This window comes from Calidris pugnax, unplaced genomic scaffold (assembly GCF_001431845.1).
Source record: "Calidris pugnax isolate Ruff unplaced genomic scaffold, ASM143184v1 scaffold24, whole genome shotgun sequence".
NCBI lineage: Eukaryota > Metazoa > Chordata > Aves > Charadriiformes > Scolopacidae > Calidris > Calidris pugnax.
In genome coordinates, this window is record NW_015090922.1 from 15,460,663 (window position 1) to 15,484,668 (window position 24,006).

General features: G+C 34.2%; 1 protein-coding gene across 1 annotated transcript in view; it reads right to left on the reverse strand.

Moving 5' to 3' along the window:
- Nucleotides 1–24,006, reverse strand: part of DNAH8 (dynein, axonemal, heavy chain 8) — a 135,854-nt gene that overhangs the window by 93,719 nt on the left and 18,129 nt on the right. Inside the window, exons 14-30 of the mRNA XM_014950520.1 lie at nt 23,696–23,795; nt 22,244–22,363; nt 19,937–20,072; nt 18,786–18,973; nt 17,830–17,910; nt 16,710–16,826; nt 14,687–14,803; nt 13,800–13,941; nt 12,572–12,687; nt 11,528–11,634; nt 10,347–10,449; nt 7,604–7,799; nt 6,141–6,337; nt 4,348–4,474; nt 2,644–2,879; nt 1,718–1,822; nt 531–644 (exon numbers count right to left, since the gene is read on the reverse strand). Coding sequence (XP_014806006.1) covers nt 531–644; nt 1,718–1,822; nt 2,644–2,879; nt 4,348–4,474; nt 6,141–6,337; nt 7,604–7,799; nt 10,347–10,449; nt 11,528–11,634; nt 12,572–12,687; nt 13,800–13,941; nt 14,687–14,803; nt 16,710–16,826; nt 17,830–17,910; nt 18,786–18,973; nt 19,937–20,072; nt 22,244–22,363; nt 23,696–23,795 — 2,302 coding nt within the window. The remainder of the gene's footprint in view (nt 1–530; nt 645–1,717; nt 1,823–2,643; nt 2,880–4,347; nt 4,475–6,140; nt 6,338–7,603; nt 7,800–10,346; nt 10,450–11,527; nt 11,635–12,571; nt 12,688–13,799; nt 13,942–14,686; nt 14,804–16,709; nt 16,827–17,829; nt 17,911–18,785; nt 18,974–19,936; nt 20,073–22,243; nt 22,364–23,695; nt 23,796–24,006) is intronic.

Sequence of the window (24,006 nt, forward strand, 5' to 3'; positions counted from 1 at the left end):
TGACTGAATTCCGCTGTATATTTTCAGGTCATCACAAAATGCATATTTTTTTGGTAGTTAAAATCCAATCAAGTCATGTATCTTGGTAATGCAATACTTACAACGGTAAATCTAAGAAAAGATAACTTTTATGAAATCAAAAATTCTTTAGGTTAATTAAAATGCACAGGACCAGCCTTTCATTTTTCATATTTTGCTCTTTTGCTGAAAAAAAAAATACTCAGTGAGTGGCCTGAGATAGTCTTTTTTAATGTGGATGTGTGAGCAAAGATGCCACAACATGTGATATAATTTCTAAATTAATGTCTAAATTAAGATTTAATGGCAAGTTGTACCACCAGGGATTATTTTGTTTCCTTACAGAGCTGTGTGTGCTGCTATTTCTTCATACTGAAAAGTTTGACCTGCAATGATGACTGCTTAGCAACCATGGCATCAGTAGCTCAGCAGAACAAAATTCTGGCACCCAACTGTTGCAAACTAAAAATACTGAAAAACAAGTCTTACAGATAACTACTAAATTCATTTACCGTTTCATATGATATTTCAAAGTTTGCCACGTCCTCCTGAAAAACTGCAACTGATTCTAGCAAATTACTCTTAAATTTGGGCTGAACTCGAACCAACTCATCTTGAACTTCGTTCTGACATACAGAAGATGAAAATCAAAGTTATTTCTTTAAAAAATCAGGAACACATATTTAAGTTATAGATAAATGAAAATTATTAATAAAAATATTAAAATTATGAACAAAAATTAATTATTTGAAGCTAAATACATTTTTTCCTTTTATGGTGCTCTATGTTCAAATGTTTGAGATGAAAAGTGGAAAGAAAAAAAACAACCAACCAACCCCCATAACGAAATCTCCCCTCCACCTTTAAGTGAACGTGTTCCATTACAAGAGGGTGGGGGAACAAAGGGACACAGAAAAGGGGGTGGGGGATAGGAAGAAAAAGATCCTATTCTCTTCCTTCCTTCCTTTTCTCCCTCCCTCACTCCAAAAAAAGCTCTCAAAACCCGAAGTGTTAGGGTCCTCTTCCTCATCGACGGGCTCAGCCTTCTTTTTAACAGCTTTCTTAGTCTTTGTTCAAAAGCTTAAGAAGAACCAAGAGCTGCATGAAATGCAAATGTAAAATATATGCTTGAGGCTCTTGATTTCTTTCCAGAGTGATTAATTTGTGGGACAGGATCTAATCTAATTGTTCCAACAAGTTATCTACAAATTTCCATCTAACCTTCTACTCTTCAGGAAAATATTCCATAAACATTGACCTTTTGAGGGATATAAGGCTGACCTAAGCAACAAAGGTAAATGTGCCATCAACAGTTAGGGGTAAGGGCACTGGACAAGCATGTACTTCTTAAAAACAGGTAATCCGTGGGTAGTAATCTTCCTTTTCAGACACGAATGACACAAAAACTGGACATGGAGGAGGCCAGAAAGAGCACAGAGAAACATACTAAATTTCTCATTTTCTTGCAGGTTTTAAGCATATATATATATAAAAAATCTACAATTATATTTAAATATTAAAGAGCTCTATAAAAATAAAATTAGGAAACTAACATACTAATCAAAGGTATAGACACTCATGTGCAACTGAGGCCAAGAGTGAGGAGACAGTGCAGTGATGAGTGGTCCCACACTGTCATTTATACTCTGAAAAAAGCACATGAAGACAAATGGAAAATGACATAGTTTTATATACTTACAGCTTTGGTCTGTAATTCATTAAAAGAATATCTCAGTGTATCAACTCCTTCTGATTCCTCTTTTGTAACCTCAATTTCAAATGTATTTAAAATGGCATAGGCTTCCTAGATGAAAAAATGAACCACAGGAATTATGCTTTTTCAGTTCATTTGCAGGAACATAGATCAAATTTGTAACATTTCAAACAAAATCAATTTAACATTAAAAATATAAAAATATAAAATTTTTTATCATCTCAATGGCATTTTTATTCTACTTATCTACAGTCCACCTGAACGTAGATTTTGATGAATTTTTCTTAACTCTGAATAACTATGATGATTAAACTACATGTTTTTAAATGTTTTGCCATATCATCTATAAAATATTTATTACTATGTTTGCCAAACTATCAAATCCCTCCATATATATTTGTTAGAGAATTAACCTTTCTTATCGCTTGTCCTCATTTGTAATTTGTTTGCATTATTGCTTTATTAGCCTCCTTCTACAGATATGGCATTATTTAAAAATAAGACCATTTTCATATTTTATAGTTTCTCAACAGACAGACAAAATGTTTTCTAATGAAGAAAAACAACAGTGTGTGTTACATTAGCTGCTCCTTTGACCTACGACTTTTGTATTTTTGCAATTTGTGACAATTGATAAACACAGTTGTTTATTCCATGCAGATATCTACATTTATAATTATCTCTTCTTCAGCACTGAAGTTGAAAGGGACCTCTGGAGATTGCCTAGTCCAACCATCACTGCTCAGAGGAGGGTCACCTAAATCAGGTTTTCCAGGACCACGTCCAGTCAGGGTTTGAATATCTTCAAGGGTATCTTCAAAGAATCTTCAGGACAGTAAACTGATTGTTCGGGCTCTTAGTTTATCTTATGACTCTTATTATGTAATATCATTTTTATAAAGATAACTTACTTCAATAGGTCCCAGAGTCATATCCATTTGTATACTATTATCACGTATGATAGATAAAGCTTCCATTGCAAATCTGACGTCATCTAAATCACCCAGAGGTCGAGACAATTTCTCAAAATATTCAGTTATGAATGACTTCATGTCTGTCATTTTCTTTTTATATTCTTCATTTAAATAACGACAGAGGAGCATCTTCCAGGCTTTGGCTTCATTTGCTAGAGCTATTTTCAGTGGTCCTGATTAAAAAAAAAAAAAATTATTTTTTTTTTTTCCAATCTACAGCTAATTTTTTATTCTGTAAAAAAAACCCACATCATCACATATGGTTCTTTAACAGCAATCTGGAAAAGCAGACAGGTAATCCAATTACTGCATTTTAAAAGTTTGAGAACAATTTCAACTATACAAATATATTTATGTTGTTTTATTGCATATTATGATATCTGTAAAATAGGTTGTTAAGCTTAATAGAACACATAGAGAAGATGAATAAAGAAGAAAAATGCCTTCTTATGAATGTAGACCCTCAGAGAATACTTTTGATATATATTAACCAAATGTATAAAGATCAGTCTTATTTAAATGGTTTATACCCATTGAGGAAATATTAATGGAAAGAAAGCTAGGGATCACATGCCACTAAGATCCTGAAATAAACTGCAGTCATCCAAGTGCATGGCTTCTGTCTTCTCTGATGTATAAGGAAGACAAATTGTACAGAGATGATTTCTCAATCTAATATTTCAGAAGATGGTAGTTGCTCATTAGAAACATGGCCATACTTATTATATTTGGAAAGGGATACATTTATCACTTGTCCCTAGATAGCAACCATCATAACATCTGCCACAGAAAGTAAAAATAAAAGAACAGTGATGCTGGTCCAGAGAAGACATCAGCTACCCAATAATCTGTGAGGTGAGAGGGATAAGTGTCACTGAAATCCTTGCTTCTTTGTCATAGTCTAAATGGCTTAATTCTTCAACAAGCAGTTGTCTGCAAGGAATACTTTTTTCCACACCTGGCTGTTCTTTAGAGTAACATGATCAATGAGCCCAAAGTTGTCAGGGCCACAGAAGGCCAGGTACTGAGGCACGGTGCCATATAGAACTGAGGGAATTTATGCTGTGTGAGGGAACACATTACAACAGCAGGTCTTGATGTGAGCTTCTCTATCTTTAAAGACACTGCAGGTAGACAGGAAAACACATTATATTCTAAGAGATGGGGATGCTAAACATGGGAATGGCTAAGCAGCCATATCTACTGCTTAAACAAACACTGATAGTGAAAAAGAAGCTAATGCAGCTCTGTGCTAGTCTTGCCCCATAGTAAAGAAGGTGATTCATGCTTCCCACACCCTCTATAAACACTGGATGACCTGGTGCCAGAGATGAGTGCTAGGGATGATCAAATCAGCAGTCGTACACGTTCATTAACTCTTTATTAAGCCTCCATGATAACTTAAACTGCCATAACTATGTAATTTCACCACTCCAAAGAGGAAGCAAGGGGGTGGAGGGTTTTTTCAACTCAGATTTCTTAGAAGAGTCTCAGGACCAAGAGCCTTGGCTGATCAGTCTAGGAGATCCCTTCCATAATTTCTATTCATATTGTAATCATTTATACCACAGAATAAACCAAACAGCATGACTATACTATTTATTTTCTTACTGTACATACAAAGATAAGAAAATGTCATACCTGTATGCAATTCAATTGGACCAAGAAGAATAATGGGTTTTAAATCTTCCATCTCTCTCTCAAACATAGCATAGTGAAGTATTTCTTCTTTAATTTCAGTCAGAGAAGGACTGCTAGCCAAAAAATCCTGTGTGTAGTTTAAAATGTCAATCAACACATGTCCTTTTCCATTTTTTTAGTGAAAAAAGTGGCAACAGCTATTCAGGAATTACTGACAATGTATACCAATGTTATACCTGTTTTTAGCCTCCTGTAGCCTTGCTAACATAGTAAAATGCATATGATGTGGTGTTCATGTTTATCAATTTCTCTGTCACTAACTCTCAAGCTTGTTGGGAAATTTCAGTCAAATTTAACAGAGAAATAGATATCCAAGACATACTAAGTGACTACTGGTCTTGTGAAAACAGGTGATGAAACAGAGAACAAAAAATACACGCCTGCGCTTGTAGAACAATTACACCATTAGCCCAATTATGTGTGAGACAATCACAATAAAACACATTTTTTAAGTATGAGCAGAACTCAAGTGTAGGGAAGTTTTGGGATTCTGAAAAGCTGTATTTCAGAAATGTTACACAAGACCTGTATTCAATATGCCTGCATTGCATGGGCAATAAATGCTGAAAGCTGTTTCCAGCTTCTATTCTTTAGTCTGAGAGTAACCCAGACAGGCAGTGGAAGGGTCAGGATAGTGCTAAAGAAAGAATGTAGAAACTAGGGCACGTATGTATAAAAATTAACTGCATTATTATTGAGGCTTTCTCTGTAGCAGTATTCTTCAGTAGTAACTAACTAATGATTAGTAATTAATAATATTTATTTGATTAGACTTAAAATTTTAATTAGAGTAACAGCAAATTCTCAGCTCTGCATATAAAGTGGGGGCTTTTAGACCACATAAACTGCACAACTTGCATTTTAACTCTCAAAAGATATCAGTGCTCCTGCAGTAAAACAAGGTGATGTGATACAATGTAGTCTATTAAATAGGAAAGATAAGAATAGAAAACTCAATTATGCCAAGGTTAAATAAAGTAGATATAGAAACCAACTTTCTTCTACTGAACCTCCAAATTCAAACTCAAAATTAAAACTCTGTTGTATAAGGACAGTGTGAAATATTCTGAAGCAGAAGTCCCAGAGACATCCAATTCCTGGAGGCTAAGTTTTTCTTGCTGTAGAAGACGCTAAATTTTTCTACCACACTTGAGGATTCAACTTACAGTTTAAAGAACCAAGAATTAATCAGAGGAGTGTTCTTGAAATAGAGAATGTAGAACTCACCTCCTGAAATAACTACAGGAAGAGTGGTGAATAAAAATATGCATTCAACTCAAAATAAACACTTTCTACAGAGAAAAGTGCACAATTGTCTGCACTGATGCAGTGGGAATTTCTATGGGTTGTGTTATACGTAATGTTAGACACACATAGTTTCTTGTGGCCTGAAATCCGGAGTTCCACAAACAAAAATTAAAGCAATTAACAAATTAGGAGTGGTTTATCAGTATCTAGAATGGCACAGAAGCAGGAAAAGCCAAATCTCAACACAAAAACTAGACACCATGCTATTACTTCTGCTTAGGAAATATACTACTATATACTATATATATATTACTATATACTACTATGTACTCTTCACTATACTACTGAAAGACAAAATGAGAATTTCAGCTGTTACTGTGTTTTCTACATTTTTTTCTTGATTTTTTTTCCCCCTCAGTGTTTTCTGATTTCAAAAGATAAAATTAATGAAGAATAGTTCTGTAGGTCATCATCATTAAACTCACTTGAATTTTGGCATCTTTATCTTTTGTCCACAGCACCTTGTATTTCTGAAAGCCCTGCAGAACTTCATTAGCTACTTCTCTTATAGAATTCACAGAAGAAGAGAGGAGCACAACTAATTTTGAAATATCTTCATGTTCTGCAACACCTGAGTAAAAATTTCTTAGCTCTTTGACAATCACAACATCTTCAATTCCTTCTGTAAAATAAAATTATGTATGTAAATGAATGAATCATTAAAAGTCTAGTTAGAGCTCTCTTCTAAACCTATGCATGCCAAGTTAAGCAATGATGCTGTTCAGTAAGGCTGAATATCTTTCTTCAAATGTCTAACTACTTAATATGAAAGTACCAAGTCCTAGTTCAAGTCAGGCTCTATATAGGCAGAAAAAAATTTCAATCTAGAGGGAATGTTTCCAAATGGAAAGAAAAGTCTTCTTAATTAAGTAATTTCATTTTTTCCACTGTAATTTAACTGCAACTAGAATATGACAAGGCCTCATAAACATTCTATGTTATTTTATTTTTTAAAAATTCATAAAATTAAAGTTTTTTTAATTGTATAAACCCCTTAAAACAGTGTAACTTTCTTAAACTCTAACATGCTTCAAACAAATAACTTCTTGTTATTCTATTTAATGTTTTCAAAAAAGATGCTAAACTTTGTCAAGTCATATATTAATGACTGCACAAATAATGTTCGCCATGCTTGGGAGCAACTCTTGTCTTACAAACTGCCAATATCAAAGTCTTTTGAGAAGAAAAAATAAAACAAACCCCAAGAGAAAGGACTTAGAGATTTTCCTAAACCTCCTGCCTCCAAATATACATTCAATACCAGTTTAGCCATTGGTAGCTGCTGCTCCAGTTACACTGTTGATGTTGAAACAGGAGCCCTGTCTTCTTTAAGAAGTGAAAGTAAGCTTAAATAGAAGGAAAATAAAATGCAGTTTATCGTGTCCTTCCTTCATCTTTGATGAATTGCTGAGACAATCAGGGTCAATATAGACACTGATATCCCTGAGATTTAATGAGCCCCTTCTGTCATAACAATGTCTGAGCATTTTGAAGCAGATTTAAGAGAATTAAGAAAAATCCACTCTCCCCACAACACACACTGTTTCATGGGGGAGGATTTAACACAACTCCAAGTTCTCTTTTAGTCTCAAGACCTTTTCATGGATCTGGTCACTGGAAACAAAGTCTCAGATTGATCCATCCTTGCCTGTGTACTCCATAGATCTCATTGACCAAACATTAACATACGTAAGTCTTAAAATCTATTTCTGAAAAATACAGTTAAGTAAATCAAAATAAACCCAAAAAATTAATTCAAGATAATCCACAGTTGGCCTCTTTTAAGAGAAATAACCTTACTCACAAATATTTATATATTGCATTTTCATCAAAGTAAAAAATTGAAATAAGTAAAAAAAACCCCACCACCAAACACCAAACCACTTACTTTCCCCTTTTTTGGCTATTTTTCCTGGTGATCCAAAGCCTGTTGGAGATAATTGCTGAGTGCCCAATTCTGCTTTTAAATTAGATTTTTGCAAATGTCTCTGTCCCCACTGAGCAACTCCACGATTTACTTCCAGTATTAGCTGAATCATGCGATTGATGGCTTGCTGTATATCGTCTAAACTGGGAACCATTACCTATTTTAAAAAGTTGAAATATTGTTGAAATAAGTTCAACTGATTGCAATTTTCTAAGAACTCAGATTTACTCCACTCCTAGTGAATTGTGGAACTTGCCCCTGAAGAAAATATGGAAAATGTAACTTTAACATTTTGTCTAGCTCAGAATTGCCCCTAAAGAAATGAAACATTCTGCCCTGACCTACTATCTATTTGTACAGTCATAACATGGGTAAAAGGACAAGCAAATGTAAAAGTAGATAAATGTATTGCATTTTTTACAATTATTTTTACATTTTAATATGCCAGCAATTTCACAACCATTTTAACAGTGTGTGGGAATACATTACAAGCCTTGTTTCCTGCATTTCAGAATCATAAAGTGCTAAAAATTGCAAGCCAACATTCTCTCTGTTGCTCTTACCCACTGGATCTTAAATTCTGTGAGAGAGAATTGTAAAAGAGATGGTCATAAAAATACATATGTACAGCTCATTTTAAAGATTTACAGCTAAATAACCTCTACATTCTAAGTGCTTATCTATACATATATTCACAACATGGATAATTTCAGGCAAACAAAATCACCTGGATCAAAGTGTCAAAGGTCATGATTGAATAAATACTGAATGCTTCTTTTTTCCCCAAAGCTAGTATTACCTCAAAAAAATTGTAAGAGCACAGTGTTTAGCAAATTAAAGGAACTCCATGCAGTAGCCCTGCAGATGTCAACTTGAATATTTGGCAAGGATTTTGTATCATAATTCTGAGAGCAATCTAACAGCCAAGTCAGATGAGGAACAGAACTCATATTAAACTATGAGAGTACATGATAAAAAGAACTGGAAGGAAAACAAGGATACTTGATCTGAATCCAGAACAATTAGCAAGCAGAACAGGGTCAAAACACAAGCTCTGATCTGCCATCATCCACACTGTATAAATGCTATGGTCCCTTAGCATAGTTTGAGATGATGCAAAAAAACTACTCTGCCAGAAAAAAATTCCAGCACAGTTTGGCACATAAAACATGACAGAGGCTGTTCCTAACACACAGTTTGAATGCAAACTCCTTAATTCAGTCTTTACTGCTGTGGATATACACCATTTCACATCAGCTCACTTGGAGGTGAAAGAACAGTTTCTAGCCTGTTTTATTTGGTAGTACACAAACAGCCATGAAGTCCTGAACCCAAAACTTGTATTACAGCAGTAATCCTAATTGTGACTTTGTCCTGTCCTTGTTTGAAAATAATTCTATGTAAGGTAAGTTGGAGTAAAGGCACATATCAGTTTCTCCAAAGTACTGAGCTGGACGAAGAACCTACCTGAGAATGATCCAGGAAAGAATAGAAAAACAGCATTTCTTGTTAAACTTCAGAAGAAAGATCACTCTTATGCTCAATCCTAAAATACAGTCCTTAGAACATCACCTTATAGCTTTAATGTGCAAGCCATTATTTTGAAATTATGAAATCACTCCCAGGAGTGTTCAGAATTGGGATATAAACAGCTTTAAAGTGATTATGATGTTTTATACATCTATTTCACAGATTGAGCAGCTGCACGCATAAAAGAAATGATCTTGCAAAATCCTATTAGCATTAGTAAAGTAAAAGTTTACCCAACATTACTTGATTACTGCCCTGGATCAGCCAAGCATTTCAGAGGGCTGGAAAGATAGATGCACTTCCCTTTGCAGTGGGTGGAGCTTGGGGGTTTATGCTTATACAAATATCAACAAGGTAAAATTTTACACTTTAACAGACCTTATATATCATGTGTACACATACACGGTATGAATGTACCACAGAATGCCAATATGAACACCAGTCCAATGTCAAAGGAATATCACCTTAGAACAGAACCTTTCTTTGATTATAACTTCATGAATATTAAACTTTAAATCTTTATAAGACAATTGGATATTGTTTCCTTCTCATATATAAAATAAAATACCATACATATTGCTGACACAGAGTTACAGGAAAACAAATACACGCATTAGATTTTTGGAATCAAGCTGCCTTTTTGTTCTCTGCACACAGAAACCCACAGCTCTTTTCCTTGTTTTGAATCTTCTCATTTTTGTCCAGTGTTCCTCCTCTGAGTCACCTAACTTCCTATTGAGATGACTAAAGCCAAACTGAACAAAGATAATGTTCTTTATTTTTATTCAATAAAGGATTTAAATCAAACAAGGAACAAGACACTTAAATAAAAAGAAACAGGAAAAATCTATTCCAGCAATGCAGCTGCTTACCCATGAAAGAGAACGGTAATTATTCTGCAAAGAACACTGATGAGCACATTGCTATATAATTGCTGAAACACACAAGGACAATAAAAGTCCAGGTTCTGCAAGTACCACTAAGACAGAAATCAGGAACACTGGGACTGTGGGCACATTTCTTCAGTGCTCTCAGCGCACTGAGAGGCTGGAGCAACTGTTCTTTGGAATGGATGTTGGTTCAGTAGAAGTGTGCCCATATCCTGTGCTTGGGCAAATGCAGAGATAACTATAAGACAGTGCATTTCACTTTATCCATATGACACATAACTTACCACATTGGGAATAACAAGGTATACTTCGGCTTTTAGAAAAGCAGCAACTTCTTCACTTTTATTTGGACGAACAGAAAACTGTGCTCTCCCAAATGTAGTTTTGCTGAAAATAATTTTGAAACATGTAATAAATATTTCACCATGAAGCCTCCTGAAATTATCTTAGAAACATAATTTTGAGCTACTATTGAGTAGGACATAAGAAGATTTTACTGACCATTTCATGCAACAAACACTTCAAGAGTAAAAATTGCCTCATTACATTTTAGATAAATATTCAACCGACCAGAAAAAAAACCAATATGATACCATAGACAAATATAAAGGACACACCTATATAAATTCCTATCGACTTCAATAAGATCTGGATTTCAATACGCTTTTTACAAAAGATGTCCTCAGAAAAAGAAAAAGCAACTTAAGCTTCAACATGCATTAATGACAAAACACTATCAACTTCACCTGCTCAAAATAAATTCTCTGAATAGAACTCTCAGTAGGGTTTTCAACATACAACATACTATATTGGAGCAATTCTGTCTCTGAAGTTTATGCCTGTTTGAGCAGTGAAGAGTCTATAGAAATCATACTGAATATAGGAGAATGATGAAATTGTATGGATCTTACCTTTATCATACAGAATTCATAAAGAGTGCATGGATGATGTTTAATGCATTGAAAACAACTCTGAGTGCATAGCCATGCTTGCAGAAATAATATGAAATGAGATGAACATATGCCATGAGATGAGATGAATATATGCCATATATGACCTAGAACGATCATTTAAGTTCTAGTCATTTGTGTTGGGCAACAAATTGTACTAACAGCATCTTGAAAGCAATCCCAAGGGGAATATGTGGGAATAAAAACAGAAGGGTGCAGGCAGAAGGGAAAAAATAGTAGAAATATACTTAATTTTCTGCACAAAACAAAGTGTATACACTGTAACTAACAACATAAAGAATTAAAGCATAAATGAAAAGCATGTACCCAAAGCATGATGCAACAAAACATGAATGCTCTCCACATTTTGCTTGAGCTGAAAGGGCAAAGAAGCCTGGAACAGTTTGATTAATGATACCATACATGTACCATTACATGTGTGAATGAATATTTGTATTATTATATTAACACAAAAAAACCTTTGTTCTGTTGAAGGAATCTTATTTACAACTTACTTTGAAACAAATATTCTTTTTTTAAGACTATCCAAAGACAGTTGGGTGGCTTTCTGGAGGCTCTCAAGCAGCTGGTGACTGAAACAGGTAACCAACTCTTTACATTTCTGTATTAAATAAAATGTATATTATTTAGTATTGTATGCAGACAGGAACGTGGAGATTACTTCAAAAGATTTTAAGTCAAACATACTAGTTCTTATCTGAAGGAATTTCTGCTGTAAGCTACATGAGAAACACAAGGGAAGAAATTGGAGGAAAAATAGCTTGTAAGTAAATAAGTTGCATGAAAAAGAGAATATAGCATCTAAGGAAATTAATTTGTCTTATTCAGTGACAGAAAACTGAGATCTGGCAAAAGACTCATGCCTCTTCAGAATAACAGCTCTCCATATTAAAAAAAAGGCCACCAATAAAAAAACCCAAAATAACCCATCAAGAATTATCCAAGAATATTGACGCATATCTACTCTTTTCAAATAAGAGACAAATACAGTAAATTCTGACAGTAATGGATTAAGAAGAACATAGAAATACAGGAACACCTAATGATCACTAGCACAAAACAACAGAATGCAACCTTGTAACTTTATTGCATTTGTGCTTGCAAGTTTGTAAGTCTTTGTTCTCCACTTCTCTGCTGATTACGAAAAGACTGTATTCTTCAAGGAAAATGTACAAAAGTGATCTTGCTTGTTGAAGTTGGAAGAAAAGGACAGAAAGGACAAATGTTTCTGCCCACTCAAGATGAAAAGTCTATGTTATGGCTTAGGCATAATGTTCTTTCCAAACTTTTACACTTGCCACTCACACATCAAGAATTTGTTTAATAAAAGCAATAACTGGAATAAATATAATATACTTTTGAAAGCTAAAATCCATCTTAAACTCATTTTGTAGGGAAGCTACTTGATAACTTTTACATGATGCTTGACATTTTCTATGTGATGTCTTTCTGTAACATGGATATCCAGCTACCAAAATTCAGATACTGTTTACTAATCTGATCAGTCTAAAAGAAATTCCCTTCTTATCACAAATTACCTTTTTAAACTCATCTTCTTTATCATTGCCTTTGCTACTATCACCACGAAGAGCTGCAGAACTGTTCTTTTCTCTTACCTCTTCATTATCTCCTAACACTATATGTTTTTCTTTTACTGCAAATTTAAAAAAAAAAAAAAAGTATTGTTTTTTTTAGTTAACTGAACTTTTTGTCTGCTTTGAACCATGTTGTCCCCCTCCTGTACAGGTAAAACAATATTGCTTTTTATTTTAGTAGTACTTGGATTAACTAGTTGGTTTTATTTCACACCACTTTTTTCATGTGAAGAGCCTGGTTAAGAGCCCAGTCTGTGAGCCTCAGGCTAACAAACTCCATGCACTACAAATACCTTCCTGAAGACAGGTAGGCATACATGGGTAGATCAGCTGGAAAAGGCCAAAAACCCCACCAACAATATCAACTTAACAAAATACAGAGAAGAAACTTTTCATCAGGTTTTTCTGGTTGCATTGTATTGAACTGCCTGGAGTCTCTGTCTGTACCTGGAGGAAACTGAACCCAGAAGGAAAAACTCTTGTGTAAGTCAAGGAGCTCCATTACTACTTAAGCTTCAAAATAAATTTTCTTTAAAACAGAGTATTTTCCTCTGACTATAAACTATTTCTCCTGTAATGGTACAGGACCTAAAGTCTTTGTAACACACCCCAGAGCAGTGGGAACCAGCCATATTGATCTGCTGTGAGCCTTGTGTGCTAGCAGTTCACCGTCAATTGACTGTACTAACTGACCAGCCACTAAAGCACTGGTATTTGAGACACAAATCTACTGCGGCAGAAAAGTCACAAAGGGAGGGACAGTACCAAATATCTGACACAGCTGAGAAGAAAGGAACACTGTATTTCACTTATGGAGAGGAAAAAAAAAAGAAAAATGTTATGAGTCACTAAGAGAAATGGAACCATAATGTTCTTCCTCTAGAGCAAATACCTTGACAATCTAAACAGAAGGACAGAGTTTAATTCTAGGAAATCCACCAATACTGAATTACGTCTGCATTTCATGGGCTAGTAGTTTAGTTTAACAGTGGTAAATGAAGGCAGGACTGTGACACAGATGAAAATACAGTGGGAGGGAGAAGTCTTAGAAAGTCTAAGAAAATTAGCTAAAACAATCAAATTTTTATATGTACTAGCTAAATCTATAGAAATCTATAAATCTATAGAACTAGAGACAGACATTTTTATTTAAATAATGAATGTTATCCACCTGGTAATACGTGTTTTTCTGAGGTTTTCTTAGGAGGTTTAATTTCATAATTCTTTTCAAATACAGACATCAGTTCTTGAACAGCATCTTCAATGTGCATGCTTTTGTGGTTCAATAACTCAGCACATTCTTTAGTATGAGTCTGTTAAATAAAAATATCAATGAATTATCTTAGTATCACTGATTATCTTATTACTGTTCCTGGTTATGGAGAGCCAAAAAATTTCCCTCAATATTGCATTCTTCATACTGAGACTATTTCAATAGCAATATTTTTAAAAGAAAACAGAGAAACCAAACAATAAAATCTTTATTCTAAATTATACAACTCTTCCATTATAACTACTTTTAATGTTTTTTGTTTGTTTGTTTGTTTTTAATTTCCATTTTTGAGATGCAATGGTATTTTTAAGGGGCAAAGAAAATTCTTATTGAAGGGAGGTCACAGTCTAAATCTGAAATTACCCAAATGCTCTTTCAACTGTCCTTAACAATTTTATTACTTGCATTACTTTGCTAACTAAATACATTTTTAGCCTCATTTGGAATCAAGAGAGCTTTCAAATTCTCAGATATACAGTTTGGAAAAAATAGGAAAAAAAGAAAGAAGAATAGGATGCATAGGTCATAGTATTTTCTTAAAAAAAGAACTCATCTAATCATGAATCAGTTAAATAATAAAAATTATCTATTAAATACTACAGCTTAAGTATCTCAAATACCTAAGAACCAATTTATCTTCATGCAAAATATTTTAACCAAATATTTTAACAAAAAGTTCTGTATTTCTGCACTGAGAATTCTTTTCAAGTTTTATATTAATTTTATAAGATATCATTTCTAATATGCTTAAGAATTCAAGTTCAAAGATGTAAAGTGGCACACACCTCATTGCAGGTCAACATATTCTCTACTTTGACAGGATCATATACTGGTAGGACAATTAAGAGAGTATTTGATATTTCTTTTAATATCAAATCAATCTGCACTTCACTTACATTAACCTAAAAAGAGAAAATTGTATTAATACTGTACAATTATCTTTAACAAATAGCGTATTCTACTTTATAGAGTTCTAACAGATATATGATGTTTTGCAGAAAAATAAAAATTGTATCTTTTTACCCCATGAAAATGCAAGAATCTTACACAGTAGAAAATCCTCTAAACAAGGGAATTGTAACAGCAAAGAACACTGGAGTAAAAGCACCAACACAAAAGACCTCAAGATGAAAGTAGAGAAAAAGGAAGCACAGCAATGCCCCATGAATTATCCTCTTTCTCTATTATTGATAGAGGGACTTTAGGGAGATAAGTACCATACAAAAAATTTAGCCTTTGTTAATGTTCTATTGCAGACAATCTGGAATATGAACAATTAAAGAACAGATATAAGCCTGGAAATTAAGTGATTACTATTGCCGCAGAAAACAAGAACTTAATTGCTACAAGTGTATGTATTTAAATTCTGCACAGAGTGATAACCCAATACAAAAAAAATCCATAGTGTTCCATAGTGAATTTCATTTCAGGCAGCCCTTTAAAAACAAAATCTTGTCATTCTTAAGTATCTGCTGGTTCTATGTTGGGAAACTGAGACATATGAATCCTTGAGATAGTGAAGTCTTTAGAAGAATTTGATGTTTACACCTACTTCTTCACAGATTTCTGTTTATCAGCACCATATTTTTAAATTCACTGCATAAGTTAAATTAATTCACAGACGGTATAAGACAAGACCACTACGACACCATAACAGCAATGATCTCATTTTTAAATGAGCTTCTCTTGACAGCTCCTTGAACTGATCAGTCTTGGTGATTACATGAATGAGTGACAATGGAAAGAATTATCTTCTAGTCCCCCAAGAACCTCATCAGAGAGCGGTCCCAAGACTAAGCCTCTTTAAACTTGGTTTTCTTCTGTCCTGAAAGTTTAGGAATCAATGGAACAGAACAGAACGCTTGCTCCATAATTCTATCCATGCTAGACTCCTGAAGAATCCCTGCTGTTTTAACAGCAGTTTTGGGCAGACAGGCAGTAAGTCCCAAATCATTCCAGTTATCCAGGATACACTGCTGCTACATTAAATAAAACAGCAACAAAACAAGCTATGTCAATATAAGATTATTAGATTTTGTTCATGACCTTACTGGCCATGAGCCCAGTTACAAGGCAAGAGGGGATCTGCTCTAACTTCCTTGATGGGTTAGTCTTCAGTCTTTCTCCTTCTTTTACTCAACATAGTTTTTCACTGGCTTTTTTATTCTACATTACAGAATTATGAGCATTCAGTAAGCTACAGTGAAGTGGCTTTGTCATGGCAGAATCCAAATTAAACTGACTTCTGTCCAATTTTTAATTTTTAACCTGAAATATTCTGCATCTGTGATATCCCATCTTGTCTGTCACAATATCACTCATGCTTCTGTTTTACATCTCTTTTTCCCTATTTGTTTATAAGATCCCATTCACAGTAATCAAGGGTCTAACCAAGGTTATATCTTTTTGTATTGATATGGGACGGGTTAGAATGCCAGAACTGTACACAACCTATGTATTTAAAGAAAACACAATATCTACAAAAGAAATTGTTATTTCAGATAGGCTTTGAGAACTGCTAATTTCTTACAGAGGTTGACCCTGAAAATCGGAGTGGTAGGCACAGAATCTCAGAACAACAAGTGGAAATATATCATACTGCAAGAAGGGAAGAAAAGATCAAACATTTGAGGGTAATAATGGGAGACAATCATTGAGTATAACATTCTTCAAAAAAGAACATGACTTTAAAAGCAAAGAAAATTTCTATATATTTTAAGCGGTACAAAAATAAGTACAAATTAATTTCCAACATGAAGAGCAGTATACTGGAAATAATTTCTCTAAACTGTCATTTCATTTATATACCTTTTTCAAAATCTGTTTATATATATGCAGAACTTGATCGGCTTCTTGAAAGAAACTTTCCAGTGTCACAGATGACCAAGTCAACATTGTAAGTCCTTGCCTCAACACAGCTTCCATCTAAGCACAAAAATATAATTTCATAGATTTATTAAAAAAAAAAAATAAAAATCAGCAAAACCAAAACCAATTTAAAACAAGTGACATTATTATTAGAATTACTAATGTCACTGATGAAAGAATGAGTTGTCTTTAAGTTTTGCAAGGAAGGTTACAAATTTTCAAGGCAAACATCATAGAACTTTATGCAACATTGGGGAAGAGGAGGGTAGTGCACACTACAGCCTCTGTCCACAACTGTCAAATGTGCATGCTCAGCAAACATCTTCCCCTTTCTGTTCTCCTGGGTAGTGTCTTTTAGTGGTTTCCACTAACTCCTAAAATTAAAATCAAGTCCAGTATTAATCTTACAGTTTTTCCTTTAACATATATCTTGACCACTCTGAACAGCATAATTACTTGTCTTTCAACCTCATGTATGTATCTAATGACATTTTTCATTCATCCTTTTTTCACAGAATCACATTTTTCAGAAAATAAAATTTTCATGTTCTGTTTTTTGTACAACACTTATCTTTCTCTTTTGCCAGTTGTTTACTCTAAAATACAGAGCTGTATGATTCCCTCTATGACATAATCTATTTACAGTAGTATCACAAAACTGAAGACTATCATCACTTTATCTCTTTGTCTTTTAATATTTAACTCTTAAGAGCAAGGACAAGTTTTTTTTTGTTTCTCACACTTCAGCACATGCTAACTAGGTAGTCACACAAGCTTATACAAACTCTGCAACCTTCCAATATTATTATTAAAAATTAAAAAGGGAAAAGTTACTGTTCAGGCTACCTCTCAGGAGGCACCAAGATTATTCTACTGATATACACATTATTTGAGTGCTGTATGAGGGATGCAAAGAGCAAATTTTTGGTCTTAAAGGTTTTATTAAAATTCATTAAGTTCACAACATGTAGATCCACCTAAATATTTTAAAATTATAAACTATTATTAAGCTATTATAACTTCTTCTGAAGGATACTGAAGTGCATTTAGCAATACCAACCTTTTTCATTTTTGGTGACATCATGTTTACAAAAATCATTGGTGTTTCTTGACACAAATCTTCATAACGTTGGAGAAGATCCTGTAAATTATTAGAAATAGTAGTTATCAAGAAGAATATTTTAAGTGCTTTCTTTACTGAAGCAAATAACCTGTTATACACTCAAATCATCAGAAAAAAAAACACCACAGAAAGCACTACAAGACTACATTTGAAAACAAGCGTAGGATTTTACACAGACATTACATACATATATACATCATTTCTGGAATGTAACGAATCAGCATCATGCTACACAAGGAAGAATGAGAAGGGTCTTCATGCAAAAAGTCAGGCAAAAGCATGACCTTTCTCTAAAGAGCTAAAGATGGCTTGAGCTTCAGTGACTATAACTTGCAATACCCTTTTGATAATTAAAGTCACATATACACAATTCAGTTTTAAAATATCCTCGTCTTATGCCTTACACACACACACACGTTTGGTATGGCACACCTCATCCCCAAGATATGACCTTCTCAAAATACTGCAATAATAGCAAATACTACAATAGCTATCAAAAACCCGACTTCTCTGGCAGGTAACCTGCAAAATTCTTCATGGTTTTGTGGCTCACCATATCTTCCAATCCAAAAGCATTCGAATCTTTGTTTCAAAAAATCTCTGTAAAACTGTGTTTTACTGATTTTCAGAGAGTGAACACTTTTTGAATAGCTTTAATTATTTCATCACCAGATCATATTTAACATGCTACAGGGTATAAGAAATATAAATGCTTATATTTAAGTATAACTAGTCCAGAGCAGAAGAGGTCCACCTGTGCATTCTACAAATTTAATTTAAGCTACCTTGTACCCAGATTTAATCTTTATTTAACTATAGAAAAATTTCTGTGGCTAATGAGATTTTCCTTTTTAATATTTTTAAAGAGCAATCATGGTAACTTCTAAGTTTACCTCTAAACGCAACTTGCTTGACTTCAGGTTATTTTCTATCCTTACTATCTTTTTTGCTTGCTCCGGTACTTCCAGACCCAACTTTATCATACATTTGGTCTCTCGGACAATCTCTGGAATTTGGGGATCAAAATTAACCAGGAATTTCCCAGTTTTTGGATGACGCACAAATATTGTGGCTTGTAAGGCTGTAAAGAAATTTTTATATCAGTTTTTAAGACAAAAAAACCCCCAACTTCTGTTGTATAAATTATTATGGAACACAGATTTCTAATATTACTACATAGTGATTAAATATGTATGGTTAGTTGTGAAAGAGCTTCATGTTGTTTCCAGTTAAAGAAAATATATAACTAACTGTCACCATATTAGCTTTCTGCCATATATAACCTTTCTTTTCATAAGCTAAACAAGCATCAGATGCAGTCTTATTTGTGGCATAGTTTTTTCTTAGCTTGAGTCAGAGAATTATGAAATACATGGAAATTTTTGTGGAAACACAAAACTTATGTCATGCTCAGTACCCTACAGCAGTTTGTTAACCCAGAGGACAAATGCTTACATATCGACACTGCAAAAATCTGAAATAAAATAAAAGCCCAAACAGCAAGACAAAACCCTCTGTTGGCTGTGTGATGACAAGATTTTATTCTTATAGATCTAGTCTTAGTTTTGAAAGACATAGAATGTCTACAATTTACATGAAAAATCTACTAAATTTTTTAAACCTCAATTCTCACTTAATTTTAAAATGATAAAGCTTGATTATAAAAAATTTTTTCTATGTATAAAGTAATGTTTTTCCTGAAAAATGTCAGATAATACAACTATAGAAATTATTATAGCAAAAAGAAAACAGAAAGCATTATTATATGGTATACATAAGGAATTTGAATTAAAAAGTGAACAACTGTGTACCTAAAATTTGTTTCACTGCTGTTTCCAATCATGTGTCAAACAGTGTACCAAATCTACAACCCTCTGCATAAAAACCAAGTTTCAAGGTCAGCAAGGGACAGAGATTTGTATTATTTGCCCTCCTTATTGGATCATGATTAATTTGCACATTTTAAGGGTAAATGAGGCTTTAAAATTATCTGGTTATATTTGTGTTAAAAAAAAAAAAGCCAATTACATATTTCATTACTTACGATATTGTAATTGTGAAATTTCCTTCACCCATGCATCATGATAGACAATTTCGAATTCCACCAATACATAGGCAATTCTGTTGTATAATCGAACAACTGCTTTACCTTCTGGACTTGCCAAGATATTGGACTTTTTCTATTAAAACACAGTGCATTCAAATTAAATCCTTATCACAAGAAAACCGTACTATTTGGTATTTTCTCAGTTTAACTACTGACTATAATAAAAGTTAATATTGCAAATTATACTCACAAAGTTCTTAAAAACTGTATCAAGTATTTGTGAAATTTATACAGCAATAATCAGTAAGAACTTGTAAATAATAAATGCTAAATATTCAACACATCTAAGAAAAATTACTTTTTATACCGTAATTCACAGTGAAATGGATGCTCAGTTCTACTCAAAATTTAAGAGTAACTAAAAGCTGATTTAAAAAAAAAAAAAAAGTCTTTTTTAATCAGTAATGATATTTATGTCTGTTTTCTTCAGACTGGATTTAGGTGATCATTAATCTCATATGAGGGAAAGTAAAGTGGAAACCTCTCTCACATAGATGTTAATTTGGCAGGACACCTAAGATACCTTGTAGGAGAATCATTCAAACATTTCAAGAAGTATTATTTTTATAGCAGATCCTAGTGTTGCAAGATTCTGACTATTCTAATGAAGGAAGGAAATTCAATTCCAAGAAATACCTAAGGCCATAAATGTTAAAGGTTATGTGGCTGGTACCAAGCTTCAGCTGTATGTTAAGCAGTACAGAAAATGTACAATGAGAAGTTCAGTAATGGACTTCCCTGTTCCCAGACTAGTTCAGAGATCACCTGCAGTGAAATTGGTGACCAGATTCTCAGTTAAAGTACTGCAACTACTGTGTGGGTCCTTACAATAAAGTTGCTTTTTCAGTAGTACTAAAACATATACACCAGACAATTTCAGGCAGCCCACATTTATGCCTTAAGCTACTCCTAGCAATCACTTGGTAAGGGACATTATTCTCCAACTCTGTGGAGCTAGAGGAACAGAAGAGGTGTGTACTTGGTTAAAATACAGGACATGAGTCTTATGTATAAGACCTAGTCTGCTCTATTACAAAAAATAAAAACACCCCTGGCTGGAATGGTGAAAAATTTCTTTGGGCAATATGAAGACAGAAATACAAAAAAATCAGTGTATATTTCAAGCTTATGGTACACGTTCAGTAGTAGGTCAAAGAAAGTTTTCCTGCATTTTAGTAAGGCTTTTTATACTGTCCCTCACACCATCACTCTGGACAAGTTGTCCAACTGTGGAATGAGCAGGAGCTATGATTAATGGCATGAAATTTAACAAGTAGAAACGCCAGATTCTGCAGCCAGGATGAAGTAATACTGGGCACAAGTATAGACTGGGAGAGGAGGGGCTGAAGAGCTGCCATGCAGAAAGGGATCTGGGGGTGTTGGTCAACAGCAGGCTCAACAGGAGTCAGCAGTGTACCCTCGTAGCCAAGAGGGCACACTGTGTCCTGGGGGGCATCAAACACAGCATAACCAGCTAGTCAGCAGAGGGGATTATCCTGTTGTATTCAGTGTTACTGTGGCCTTAATTTGAGTACTGCGTGCAGTTCTAGGCTCTGCAAGCTTAGAAAGATGTCATGGTTCTTGAATGCATCCAGTGGTGGCAAAAAAGTTTGTGAAAGGGCTGGAAGGAATCCCCCGAGGAGAGGCTAAGGACTTTGGGTTTGTCTAGTTTGGAGAAAAGGAGTCTAAGGGGTGACCTCATTTCTCTCTACAGCTTCCCGAGGAGGGCAAGCAGAGAGGGAGCTGCTGGGCTCTTCTCCCTGGTATTCAGTGATAGAATCCATGGGAATGGTTCAAAGCTGCATCAGGGGAGGTTTAGACTGGGCATTAGGAAGCATTTCTTTACCAAGAGGGTAGTCAAACACTGGAACAGGCTTCCTAGAGAAACAATCGATACCCCAAGCCTATCAGTGTTTAACAGGCACTTGGACAATGCCCTTAACAACACCCTTTATTTTTTTGGTCAGCCCTGAATTGGTCAGCAGTTGGACCAGATGATCATTGTAGATCACTTTCAACCAAAACAGTCTAGTCTAGTCTAGTCTATTCTAACACTACATCTTGGATCTACAACAGTAGTTATTGCAGAGCATATTTTTTTCACTAGATATTCACATACAAATTAAAAAGTTCCTAGTGTATAAGCAGTGACATCATCATAGCCAGAAGTATTATGTTCACCCTACTGAAGTAAGACAGTTCACTGTTACACAAAGCACCTCATTTTTCCTCACAGCAACTTACATGGAAATAGTTGATTGGTTCATTTATCCTTCTGAATAGCTGTCTCACCCACAGTATCTTTCCTGCAACAGGTGGCATGTTTCGAGCAAGAGGAGGGTCATCTTTCTGAATTTGGTAAAGCTATGATAAGAACAGTATCATTAAACACATGGATTAAAAAAAATCTGTTGAACTGTTAAACTGTTTTGCCTCTGGTACCAAGATTTCTTCCTCTGCCCAGACTAAATTTGTGTGTAATAACATAAACAGCTGTACTGCTTAAGCAAACACCACTTTTCACTTACTTGCAAGTCTTCTTACCCCTATACTGCCTCCTGCACAGTTCAACAAAATAAATTCAAGTAGCTTCATGGTGAACTTAAGAGAGGATGAAGCCCCCTCAGAAAATGTACATTTTTTTTGGCTGGGAAAAAACAGCCAGGGGTAGAGTCAGCATTTCTTAAGCAGGCAGTGCTGCTGAAAATACATTCATCAAGTTAAGCCAGTAATTAGAAGTTCATGAAGTATTATATACAGTGAGTAAACAGGGAAATGACACTGTAAAGAATGGTTCAGAGCAGCTGTGCTAGGCTACAGTTTTAAGTCACTGTTTGTAGGAATAATTATCTAGTAAGTGCAGATTTTACGGATACTTGGCTCCTCATGTAAACATGTGTCATTCATCTGACAAAATGTAAACATCTCTAAAAAAAATAAATATTTGCATCGTTCTGGTTTTCTGTATTGCCTTTATAGTCATTGAAGGAAAACAGCCATTTCAAGAGACTTGTTTAAATCTTCAGGCTAACATGTAAAATAAATCAGATTAATTCATTCTGGAATACTCTTTTTTTTTTTCTTAAGTAGAAAGGGAGTATGTATGTTTAGTTCTGATGCGGATGTTTATTTTGCAGACATATGAAGTCAGGTTAGATTAATTCCTCTCTAAAAATTTAGAGTGATGTGAACAGTCCCCAGAAGTTAATTCTCATTTATTCTACAGTTACGGTACACTACACACATCATGGAAAATTACTTTATAATGAACATAAACGCAATTTACCTACATTTTATATTTATTTTATACTGCCACAGCATCAGATAATAGTCATGTTTAAACACATATTAACTGTAGAGGCCTCATATAATTAAAAAATAATAACCGAAAGCTATATGCAAGTGATGAACACAGCCAGTAAAGAACTTTTTTTTTTCTTCTACCATTGAGGAGGGAATAACAGAAAAGATTTTGGTTTAAGAAGTAAAATTGTGATGACACATTTGCCTGCAAGTGCATGTGTATTATATACGCCTACACACTCACATCTGTTTTCTGTAACAGGAAAATAAAAGTATGATAAATTGAGCACTGATACTTAGTGGAATAGGCAGAATAAATAAAACTATTCATATTAAAATATTTGCTCTTATTTTATCATGATGTTTAAAATTTATTGCAAAGAAATTAAATACCTTTTTAATAGCTTCAAGTTCTGCTACATAATGTTGAAGAATACAACCAACTGTATGTGCTATTTCTTCTTGAAGGCATGGCATTCTCAGATTTTGAAACCTGTATTAAAAATGAGTACCCAAAATGATACTTCAAAAATACAATTTTTTGTTTTGTTTTGTTTTATTTTGGGGTACATGAATGCTATATAAAATAAAAAGCACAAATCTGGGAAATACTTCTGGATCTGGGAATTTTTTTTGCTTTGAGCAAGTTTAAGCAAGTTGAAAAGTTCTGCCTTGGTGGGTTTTTTCTTTGTTGTTGTGGGGTT